Genomic DNA, 13,112 nt, shown 5'->3' on the forward strand with positions numbered 1-13,112 from the left:
AACTCTCGAACTCTGTACTACCAGTTTTGTCAAAGATTTTTGATAGTATAGTTGAGCCAACTAACTATAAACTTTGAATGTAAACAAAAGTCCACCAATGTCCCTCAGATAGAAGGAAAGGACTTGAAATTTTGGGGTCTATGCAAATCACAATACCGCAAAGAGGATTACAAAGTTTATTTATCTATTTAATTTTCGTGCTTTAATTTCTATTCTAATCTCATGCACATTTAAAAACAAATAAGAAATTATAGTCTAGATTATCCCTGATGATCGAATGTCAAATGTTAAAAGCAAATGTTCTTGCTGTGCTCCGCTGTATACGTCATACATATATTCAGTTCTCAGGTTCAGTTCTTTCCAGTTACCCGATGGGAACTACACAGTACACATCACTGCTACACTTTTTGAGGTTTACTATGATATGAATGCTTCCTTCTTGTCAGTGCGTTTCTCTGTATAATTTATTTGTAGTTGTCTTTATGAAACTGATGGCCAATATTCAACTAGTTCTAGTATGCATCATACGTCTTATTAAACTTCTATCTTCTATCCCCTTTTCCATCAACTTTCTTCATCAATATTCAACTAGTTCTAGTATGCAACATACGTCTTATTAAACTTCTATCTTCTATCCCCTTTTCCATCAACTTTCTTCATCAATATTCAACTAGTTCTAGTATGCAACATACGTCTTATTAAACTTCTATCTTCTATCCCCTTTTCCATCAACTTTCTTCATCGTAATTCTTACACCAACAAAAATGAATATCTACAAGGATATAAGAATATCCATTCAGATCATTATGCTTATGATTAATCCCTTATAACAGCTTTCAATTATACCACATTTTACTACTTATCAAAATCACATTGCAATAACATAATATTTCCGTAACATCAAGCACTACAAGTTTTACCAGAAAAACAAAACAAGACAGAATGATTACTACAATAATGCATATGTTGGACGAGAAAGATTATTGTTAAATAATATACCCCATTTAGATTCCTTCTATAAACACAACACTCTAGATGCCTCCACAATGTGGCCGACGATCAGAAATTCTGATGGCACCTCCTTCCAAACAACAAACGCTCTGGTCTTAAGCCTAAATTCAACTGACTCAGAAACACACAGAAAACTCTCGAACTCTGTACTACCAGTTTTGTCAAAGATTTTTGATAGTATAGTTGAGCCAACTAACTATAAACTTTGAATGTAAACAAAAGTCCACCAATGTCCCTCAGATAGAAGGAAAGGACTTGAAATTTTGGGGTCTATGCAAATCACAATACCGCAAAGAGGATTACAAAGTTTATTTATCTATTTAATTTTCGTGCTTTAATTTCTATTCTAATCTCATGCACATTTAAAAACAAATAAGAAATTATAGTCTAGATTATCCCTGATGATCGAATGTCAAATGTTAAAAGCAAATGTTCTTGCTGTGCTCCGCTGTATACGTCATACATATATTCAGTTCTCAGGTCCAGTTCTTTCCAGTTACCCGATGGGAACTACACAGTACACATCACTGCTACACTTTTTGAGGTTTACTATGATATGAATGCTTCCTTCTTGTCAGTGCGTTTCTCTGTATAATTTATTTGTAGTTGTCTTTATGAAACTGATGGCCAATATTCAACTAGTTCAAGTATGCATCATACGTCTTATTAAACTTCTATCTTCTATCCCCTTTTCCATCAACTTTCTTCATCAATATTCAACTAGTTCTAGTATGCAACATACGTCTTATTAAACTTCTATCTTCTATCCCCTTTTCCATCAACTTTCTTCATCAATATTCAACTAGTTCTAGTATGCAACATACGTCTTATTAAACTTCTATCTTCTATCCCCTTTTCCATCAACTTTCTTCATCGTAATTCTTACACCAACAAAAATGAATATCTACAAGGATATAAGAATATCCATTCAGATCATTATGCTTATGATTAATCCCTTATAACAGCTTTCAATTATACCACATTTTACTACTTATCAAAATCACATTGCAATAACATAATATTTCCGTAACATCAAGCACTACAAGTTTTACCAGAAAAACAAAACAAGACAGAATGATTACTACAATAATGCATATGTTGGACGAGAAAGATTATTGTTAAATAACATACCCCATTTAGATTCCTTCTATAAACACAACACTCTAGATGCCTCCACAATGTGGCCGACGATCAGAAATTCTGATGGCACCTCCTTCCAAACAACAAACGCTCTGGTCTTAAGCCTAAATTCAACTGACTCAGAAACACACAGAAAACTCTCGAACTCTCCCATACACTAACCAGGCTTCCTCGAATAAACAAAAGTATCCCCATACCCCAGAACTGACCCTAAATTTACCATTAGATTTGACCGTATGATTTATGATTTCAGGGCTTTCAGTACTCTTGGATGTGTATCCCGCAGCCGGTTTATAGTAACATTTATACTTGCTATTCTAAACAACTATATTAACATTTACACACACAAAAAAACAACCCTATTTCTTTGACACACCCCCCTGCTTAAGATGAAATTCCCAATTTCTGTCTCAACCTTTTGGATTTGTGTCAAGACTAGGTTCATGACTCATGTCCCAGATTTTCGACTGAGATAATCAGCCCCGACATTTTCAGTTCCCTTTATAGCAACAACAGTGAACCGGTAAGCCTGCAAGACAAGAGCCCAACGCATGATTCTGCCATTAGAATCCTTTGCCTTGTTCAGATAGACCAGTGGCATGTGGTCTGTTTCTAACAGAAACTTCTTACCATACAAGTATGTGTGGAATTTCTGTACTCCCCACACAACTGCAAGGCATTCTTTCTCAACCACCGAATAATTTCTTTCCCTTTGCAGCAATTTACGACTAGCATATGCTACCGGAAACTTACCATCCTCATGTTCTTGCAGAAGTACTGCCCCTAAACCTACATTAGAGGCGTCTGTAAGTAGAATAAATGGCTTACCTAAATCTGCCATTCGGAGAATTGGTGACATCGTCACTCGTTCCTTCAATTCATTGAATGCCCTTTCATGAGGTGATTCCCAAACCAAGGTATTGGGTTTACCTTTCTTGGTGAGGGCGGTAAGTGGTACAGCCACAGCGGCAAAGTTTGGTATGAACAAACGATAATAACCTACCAGCCCTAAGAAGGATCGAAGTTCAGTCTTGGTTCGTGGTCTTACGGCTTGAGCTATTGCTGTAACCTTCTGTGGGTTTGGTTCCACTTTTCCGTGCCCTACTTGGTGTCCTAAGATATCAAGTCTCTCACAAGCCAACATGCACTTGCTAGGCTTTGCCGTCAGTCCAGCATTTCGCAGGCGCCCTAAGACTTCTGCAATCAATGTAAGATGCTCCTCCCATGTCTCGGTGAACAGGAACATATCGTCTAAAAAGTTATCCACTCCACTAAGGTCTTTCAGCAACATTCTCATCATTCTGCTGAAGACAGCGGGTGCGCATGCCAGTCCAAATGGCATTCTTCGAAACTGCCATAGCCCGGTGTCAGTTGCAAAGCTAGTATACTTTTTGCTTTCCTCGGAAACTGGAATCTGCCAGTACCCCTTTGACAAATCAATTCTCGAAAAGTAACGACAGTGGGATAAGCTTGCAAAAATGTCATCCTGACATGGCATTGGCTCAGCATCAAAGACTGTGACCTGATTTAACTTGCGAAAGTCCACACAAAATCTATTAGTGCCATCTGGTTTCTTCACTATAACGACTGGTGATCTATATGGTGAATCTGATGGTTCAATGACACCCATTCGTAACATCTCCTGAACTTCTTTGTTTATGGTCTCCTTCACAGCATGTGGAACAGGATATGGCCTTGAACGAATTGGATCATCTGTAGTTGTTTTAATATGGTGTTCTACCAAATTGGTTTTCCCAGGAATGTCAGTTAACACGTCTTGGAAGTCTTGAAGTAATGTTTGCAAAGATTCGCATTGTTTGGCATCTAGGTTTTCACCAAGTTTGACATCTTCAACAGATTCTGATTGTTCTATTATAGGACATTGTATCTCTTCATTAAATCGACCATACTCACTTAAACAGTCCTTCTCACCACTTGGTACCTTGTCGTCTTCAATAATGGCCGCTGCGATATTTATCAGTAATCCAGCCTGACCAGTTTCAGCCTCATTGCCAATTCTCTCCACATATTTCTTCAACATATTGGCATGGTATGTCTTCACGTGACCATTGACGTCAAGTCGGTAGTCTGATTCACCAACTTTCTCTACAATTTCATATGGCCCTTGCCACTGCATGAGCAATTTGTTTCGGTTTGTTGGCAACAGAACTAGAGCTCGCTCTCCTACTGAAAATGTTCTTTGCCTCGCTTTCTTATCGAAGTGTTTCTTGTATTTTCCAGCAGATTTCTTCAGTTCTTCTTGTGCAAATTGCATTGTTTCTGCTAGCCTTTCCTTTAGGTCCAAAACGTATTCATAAACAGTTTTTACCTCTGCACTAAGGGTTTCCTGTGTCAACATCTCTCTTAATATTTGCATTGGTCCTCTTACTGTTCTCCCGTAGAGCAGTTCAAATGGAGAAAACCCTGTGCTTGCCTGTGGGGCTTCTCTGTATGCGAACAAGGCTGGCGAAATGTACTTGTCCCAGTCCTTGGGTCGCTCTGTACACATACGCTTTATCATTGACTTCAGCGTGCCATTCATTCTTTCCACTAACCCGTTACACTGGGGATGGTATGGTGTAGTCACTAACTGTTTCATTGACAACAGCCTACTTATCTCCTTCATGAGTCCAGATGTAAATTGTGCTCCCATGTCACTAAGCATTTCTTGTGGAACTCCAACTCGAGTGAAATTGTCTACTAATGCCTCTGCAACGATTTCTGTCTCAATGTTCTTCAATGCCATCGCCTCCGGATATCTTGTAGCGTAGTCAACCACCGTTAATATGTACCGGTTTCCTCTGTCACTTACTGGTGTAATAGGTCCAATTAGATCAACAGCCACGCGTTTAAATGGTGTATCTATTAATGGCATTTCTCCCAACGGAACCTTGGAAACTTTTCCTTTTGATGTCATCCTCTGACAGGTATCACAGGAGGTACAGAAACGTTTCACATCTGACATTACCCCAGACCAATGAAATTGTGACAGTACTTTATCCAATGTTTTCTGCATTCCTAGATGTCCTCCTAATAAACTCTCATGAGCTATCTTCATGATTTCATCTCGAAATTCCTTAGGGACAACAAGCTGACAAACAGGTTCTCCCTTGTTATGTTTTGGAGACGTAAATTCACGGTACAAGAATCCATTGCGTTCATAATACCGAGAAGTATTCAGTTTTCCACACTGCTTTACCTCTTCCGACATTGCTTGTTCCCGGGCAGCTTGAAGAGTTTGGTCACTTTTCTGTGCTTCTTGAAACATCTGTGGATTCATCCCCTTGATCTGTGTTGGCACCTTTAGCGGTTTGATTTTGCTTACCTTTTCTTTTGAAGCCTGAGCTCTTGTGACTACTGCTGCCTGTTCGTTCACCGTTTCATCCACTTTCTTCTCTTCTGATATGGTCGCATATTCTCCAATTGCAATACCTCTGATTCCGTCAATATTCCCCAATATCAAGTCGTATACTGGACTTTCAACACACATGGCAATTACCTTACCTGTATAATAAGGTGTTTCCACAAACACTTTTGCCGTGGGAAATTGTCTCACTGTTCCATCAAGTAAGACACAATTCTGAACTTTCCCAGTAAAACTGTGGTTTGGTACAAGAGACCTCTTTACCACCACTGATGAACATCCAGTATCCCTCAAGACACGAATTTGTTTTCCGTTGACCCATCCTATGCACTCCGGCATATTTTCCCGAATAGGTCCATCACACGCTGCCGACCTGACAGGTAAATGGTGACCACCTGACAGACTTACCTTTCCTTTGGATAGGCCACACGCCGACAAACTAGATTTACTTACCTTTCGGTCATACTTGCCTTCAGGTCTTCTTCCACCTCTTGCTGGTTCCCAGCTTTTGAAACCATTACCTGAATACTGGCCTGATAGGTTACCACCCCTGTGGTTGTTTGTGCACATGGTGTTCCGACCATTTATCCTCGGGCAGTCTCTACGTAAATGTGGTCCATTGCAAACAAAGCAAGCCTTACCTTTCACACCATCTCTAGATTCATTCCCCGTTTTGCCATTGCCCTCATGGGCCTCAATATACCGATCTGCACAATCGGCCATTTCTGTTACTGAAGCAAACTTACGCTCCTTTAAGAACACTTGCAGTCCCTTTGAGCACCCATTCAAGTATTGCTCACGTAAAATCAAATCTCTTAAACCATCATAGGTTTCGTCAGACCCAGCCTGGCACATCCAATTGGTTAAGTAATCTCCCAATCGAATTACAAATTGAGACGCTGTCTCCCCTGATTCACATTTACTACTACGAAACTTTTCCCTGAAACCATCTTCGTTCAGATTGAACCTTTTTAGCAGGGCATCCTTAAGTTTCTGATAATCATTAGCCTCAGCAACTGTGAGTCTCGAATACACATCCAGGGCACGCCCCTGCAACAGTGCACTCAAATTTGCACCCCAACATTCCTTCTTCCATCCAGCACTCTCTGCAAATCGCTCAAATCTTTTGAGATATGCATCCATGCTATCACGCTTGTCATCAAAATTGGGTAACTTTGGCAACTTAGCCTTAGTACCACTCTCACTAGTAGTACGACTATCACCCCTCTGTGACCCACTACGTAATCTTTCCATCTCAATTTCTCTCTCCATTTCTAATTTCTTAAATTCTCTCTCTCTACTTCTCTCTTCACGCTCATAAGCTCTTTCTTTCCTTTCTACCTCCTCTCTTTCTCTTATAAAGGAGAGCAAAGTTTCCCCGGACAAACCGGACTTTTCACCCATTTGAAAAAGATTTTCCAAATCAGACATGGTGAAAATCAAACCCAATGAATAAGGGATTTAACAAGGAAGTTAACTCTTATAATAACCTGCTGGCCCCTTTAAACAGTTTCTCCCCTTTGCCTGACCTGATCAGTGCCTGTGACCTCACACTGACCTGTAGCAATTGCCCTTAGAGATAACAACCCAGGTATTAACAGCACAGCAAACAGAGATAAAATTTCTCTTGAATTTACAGACGAGCTTTTATTTCCTCACTGCAGTATTTCTCTGTGATAATTGAATAGCATAACCCCACCCGTACTACCAGTTTTGTCAAAGATTTTTGATAGTATAGTTGAGCCAACTAACTATAAACTTTGAATGTAAACAAAAGTCCACCAATGTCCCTCAGATAGAAGGAAAGGACTTGAAATTTTGGGGTCTATGCAAATCACAATACCGCAAAGAGGATTACAAAGTTTATTTATCTATTTAATTTTCGTGCTTTAATTTCTATTCTAATCTCATGCACATTTAAAAACAAATAAGAAATTATAGTCTAGATTATCCCTGATGATCGAATGTCAAATGTTAAAAGCAAATGTTCTTGCTGTGCTCCGCTGTATACGTCATACATATATTCAGTTCTCAGGTCCAGTTCTTTCCAGTTACCCGATGGGAACTACACAGTACACATCACTGCTACACTTTTTGAGGTTTACTATGATATGAATGCTTCCTTCTTGTCAGTGCGTTTCTCTGTATAATTTATTTGTAGTTGTCTTTATGAAACTGATGGCCAATATTCAACTAGTTCTAGTATGCATCATACGTCTTATTAAACTTCTATCTTCTATCCCCTTTTCCATCAACTTTCTTCATCAATATTCAACTAGTTCTAGTATGCAACATACGTCTTATTAAACTTCTATCTTCTATCCCCTTTTCCATCAACTTTCTTCATCAATATTCAACTAGTTCTAGTATGCAACATACGTCTTATTAAACTTCTATCTTCTATCCCCTTTTCCATCAACTTTCTTCATCGTAATTCTTACACCAACAAAAATGAATATCTACAAGGATATAAGAATATCCATTCAGATCATTATGCTTATGATTAATCCCTTATAACAGCTTTCAATTATACCACATTTTACTACTTATCAAAATCACATTGCAATAACATAATATTTCCGTAACATCAAGCACTACAAGTTTTACCAGAAAAACAAAACAAGACAGAATGATTACTACAATAATGCATATGTTGGACGAGAAAGATTATTGTTAAATAACATACCCCATTTAGATTCCTTCTATAAACACAACACTCTAGATGCCTCCACAATGTGGCCGACGATCAGAAATTCTGATGGCACCTCCTTCCAAACAACAAACGCTCTGGTCTTAAGCCTAAATTCAACTGACTCAGAAACACACAGAAAACTCTCGAACTCTGTACTACCAGTTTTGTCAAAGATTTTTGATAGTATAGTTGAGCCAACTAACTATAAACTTTGAATGTAAACAAAAGTCCACCAATGTCCCTCAGATAGAAGGAAAGGACTTGACATTTTGGGGTCTATGCAAATCACAATACCGCAAAGAGGATTACAAAGTTTATTTATCTATTTAATTTTCGTGCTTTAATTTCTATTCTAATCTCATGCACATTTAAAAACAAATAAGAAATTATAGTCTAGATTATCCCTGATGATCGAATGTCAAATGTTAAAAGCAAATGTTCTTGCTGTGCTCCGCTGTATACGTCATACATATATTCAGTTCTCAGGTCCAGTTCTTTCCAGTTACCCGATGGGAACTACACAGTACACATCACTGCTACACTTTTTGAGGTTTACTATGATATGAATGCTTCCTTCTTGTCAGTGCGTTTCTCTGTATAATTTATTTGTAGTTGTCTTTATGAAACTGATGGCCAATATTCAACTAGTTCTAGTATGCATCATACGTCTTATTAAACTTCTATCTTCTATCCCCTTTTCCATCAACTTTCTTCATCAATATTCAACTAGTTCTAGTATGCAACATACGTCTTATTAAACTTCTATCTTCTATCCCCTTTTCCATCAACTTTCTTCATCAATATTCAACTAGTTCTAGTATGCAACATACGTCTTATTAAACTTCTATCTTCTATCCCCTTTTCCATCAACTTTCTTCATCGTAATTCTTACACCAACAAAAATGAATATCTACAAGGATATAAGAATATCCATTCAGATCATTATGCTTATGATTAATCCCTTATAACAGCTTTCAATTATACCACATTTTACTACTTATCAAAATCACATTGCAATAACATAATATTTCCGTAACATCAAGCACTACAAGTTTTACCAGAAAAACAAAACAAGACAGAATGATTACTACAATAATGCATATGTTGGACGAGAAAGATTATTGTTAAATAACATACCCCATTTAGATTCCTTCTATAAACACAACACTCTAGATGCCTCCACAATGTGGCCGACGATCAGAAATTCTGATGGCACCTCCTTCCAAACAACAAACGCTCTGGTCTTAAGCCTAAATTCAACTGACTCAGAAACACACAGAAAACTCTCGAACTCTCCCATACACTAACCAGGCTTCCTTGAATAAACAAAAGTATCCCCATACCCCAGAACTGACCCTAAATTTACCATTAGATTTGACCGTATGATTTATGATTTCAGGGCTTTCAGTACTCTTGGATGTGTATCCCGCAGCCGGTTTATAGTAACATTTATACTTGCTATTCTAATTAACTATATTAACATATACACACAAAAAAAAACAACCCTATTTCTTTGACAATGAGATCACCAATTACTATAGGTATACTATAGGCAACCTCGAAAATGCTTTATAATCGCTAAAACCGAATATTAAAAATAACCACTAAATATAACAATACATATCTTTTAAAATGGAAGTCGGCGTAAATGCTATGAAATAAAGTTTGCAATTTACGTTTTTAAATAAGTAAATTGAAAATAAAAGTTAAACTATTGTGTGTTGTTTTGTTTTCACTTGTAAGTCGCATATTCTTCGCATGAAATGTGTGTTTTCATTGTCAAACCACACATTAGACTTAGTAGATAAAAATTATACTACAGGAGTGCACATCATATGTGTCCTCACATGCCTTATTATGAATATATTTCTTTAATATCGAAATATATCGTATGTTAATATTTGATTTAAACTCAGTTTTCTTTCGACACATTTACATCACACTTTCATAGCCGCGTCCACAGGTGGGTAGCGTGTGGCTATGATATTAATTAGTGAAAACATCATTTTGAATGATAAATAATCATATTATAACGAAAAATTACCTTTTCTGAAAAAAAATATTTCACTATCAAATATATATATATAACAAGGTATGCAACTCAAAATCACCCGAAAACGGGGTGCATCGCTTTGAACAGTCATATCTTCATCAATTGTGCAGCGATTTTCACGATCTCGGTCTTATTTAACGCAGAAATGATTTCCCTTCTGGAAATGTATATGTCTTGCAATATTTTTACAAATGCTGGGTCAACTTTTAAGAAATAACACGATACACAACACGCATGACCCAGTTGACAGTGATCATGCTGTCTTTATGAATGAAATCTTCAGTTGTAAAGACACACCTCCGCATTGGACCAATGAAATCACTCGTATGTTTAAAATGTCAGTTAGTTGAAATGTATGTAAACAAAGGTTTCAAACGGCGCTGGACAGTTAGTCTTGATGCAGAATGTATCGACAAGAACGGTAATAATGTTTTTTTCATACGTTTTATTGAATTATGGTATCGAACTACATGAACTTTGTAGGGAAGTTGCCCTTTACTCCGTGAAGATTTCATTCATAAAGACAGCATGATCACTGTCAACTGGGTCATGCGTGTTGTGTATCGTGTTATTTCTTAAAAGTTGACCCAGCATTTGTAAAAATATTGCAAGACATATACATTTTCAGAAAGGAAATTCATTTCTGCGTTGAATAAGACCGAGATCGTGAAAATCGCTGCCCAATTGATGAAGATATGGTTGTTCAAAGCGATGCACCCCGTTTTCGGGTGATTTTGAGTTGCATACCTTGTTATATATATATTTAATAGTGAATTTTTTTTTTTTCAGAAAAGTTTATTTTTCGTTATAATATGATTATTTATCATTCAAAATGATGTTTTCACTAATTAATATCATAGCCACATGCTACCCACCTGTGGCCGCGTCATGCGAAAATGGGTCTTGTGCGTTTCGGCAAGCGTATCTTAAACACAACATGTGCATTTGCGCAGTCTGGTCAGAGGCGATGCTGTTCGCTATAAAATCACTCAATGTGTTATGGTCTCATTATGTATCTCCTGACCAGACTGAGAGATGCGCAGACTGAGTGGGCTATATATATGATGGGCGCAAATGGAATAAGACCCATTTTCGCATGACGAGGGTCATTAAAAATCTTCATTGTCGAACCGTTAATGGAACCTTTTAGCACAATGATTTTCTACACAAAATTGAATTTAAAATAGCAAACTTGTAAATAAGGGCAGCCTATCCAGGCGTTTAGGAACGATTTCCAGACGTGCTGCAGTTTTCGTAACTACGATAAACCTGATAACTGCCGCATCTGCCGTATCCGCGCCGAGAAAGAGGTTTGCGTTCTTCAACAATATTAATTCACAAATAAAAATATAATGTGAATATCGTGTTAAATTGAATAATTTTGAACGGAGCATATATAGAAAAGAATCAATAAACAGTGTTAGAAATATACGTGTCGCGGAAGAGAATGTTTATGAATGATTAAAAATAGTCTACTTTCTGCTGCGTCTTAATCACGTGGTATTTTTCTCAGCACTGGTCATTTATAATATGAGGCTATTAATAGATGCGGGAAAATACATTTTCTGCTGATCAACAAGTATTTATATAGAGAGTCCAATACACTATCACACGTCTGTTGCAAAAACTAGTGCTTGCTACTACAGCGGGAAACGTTCTTTTGTTCTCAACAGGTAGCGATAATTTCACTTGTATTCTCAATTGCACGGATGATAACAACGCACTAGTAGAAGGTTATGCTTGTTTATATTCACAGTTCTCAATTTATAACTCGTTAAACATGAGTGCCAAAAATGCTGACAATGAAATAAAGTGAAATTTTCGTTTCTAAATAATTTAACTGAAAACAAAAGTTAAACTATTGTGTGTGTGTTTTCACCTGTAAGTCGCATATTCACCGCATGAAATGTGTGTTATCATAGTCAGACCACACATAAGTGTAAGTAAATACAAATTATACTTCGGTAGTTCACATCATATGTGTCCACATATGGTTTATTATGAGTTTATTTCTACACCATTGAAATATAATCGTATGTTAATATTTAATACGTAGTTTTCTTTCGAAACATTCAATTCAAACATTCATAGCCACGTCATGCGAAATTGGATCTTACGGCGTTTCGGCCAGCGCAGCTCAAGCCCAGCCTGTGCATTTGCTTAGTCTGGTCAGAGGCGATGCTGTCCGCTATAAAATCACTTAGTGTTTTATGGTCTCATTATGTATCTCCTGACCAGACTGAGCGATGCGCAGACTGTGTGGGCTTAAGCTATGATGGGCGCATAATGGCATATGACCCATTTTCGCATGACGCGGGTCTTTTTCTATCTCATTGCGAGATGTAAATGGCACATTTTAGCACACTGCATTTCGATATAAATTTGAATTCAAAAAAGCAAATGTAGCAAACTGGCAAATAATGGTAGCCTATTCAGGCGTTCAGGAACGATTTTGCTGACCGAGTACGCAAACATTTGTGGTTAGATAATTAAACGATTTTCCATCGACATGAAATTGTACTATTTCTGTAGTGTTTTTTAAACATTAAATACTGATTTCTGTACAGGTGGCCGTCCTATATCTGCCCGATACCTAGATGATAACTGAACATTGCTCAGTGCTTTTCCTGGCACAAGATGCCAACACGATCTTATTCGAAATCGGACGATGTTTTACCGCATAAAAACTTCACTCGATTTACTCTTTCCCACTCAGAAGCAAATTAAAGATGCCTATGTGCAAACAGCATAAAACCAGAACAACCTGCGAGTAACTCGCAGTCTGTTCATGTTTTATGCTGTTTGCTGCTCCAATCTAAGGGTTGGAGATGAAGCCTTTATACATGTATTTG

The 13,112-nt window shown here is 37.6% G+C and overlaps 1 protein-coding gene across 1 annotated transcript; it reads right to left on the reverse strand.

Moving 5' to 3' along the window:
• Positions 1-2,599: 2,599 nt before the first annotated feature.
• LOC127835858 (uncharacterized) lies at positions 2,600-6,919 on the reverse strand. Its single transcript, XM_052362284.1, has one exon. It carries the CDS (start codon positions 6,917-6,919, stop codon positions 2,600-2,602), a length of 4,320 nt encoding a protein of 1,439 aa, XP_052218244.1.
• Positions 6,920-13,112: the final 6,193 nt, after the last annotated feature.

Source organism: Dreissena polymorpha, chromosome 6 (assembly GCF_020536995.1).
Source record: "Dreissena polymorpha isolate Duluth1 chromosome 6, UMN_Dpol_1.0, whole genome shotgun sequence".
NCBI classification, from domain to species: domain Eukaryota; kingdom Metazoa; phylum Mollusca; class Bivalvia; order Myida; family Dreissenidae; genus Dreissena; species Dreissena polymorpha.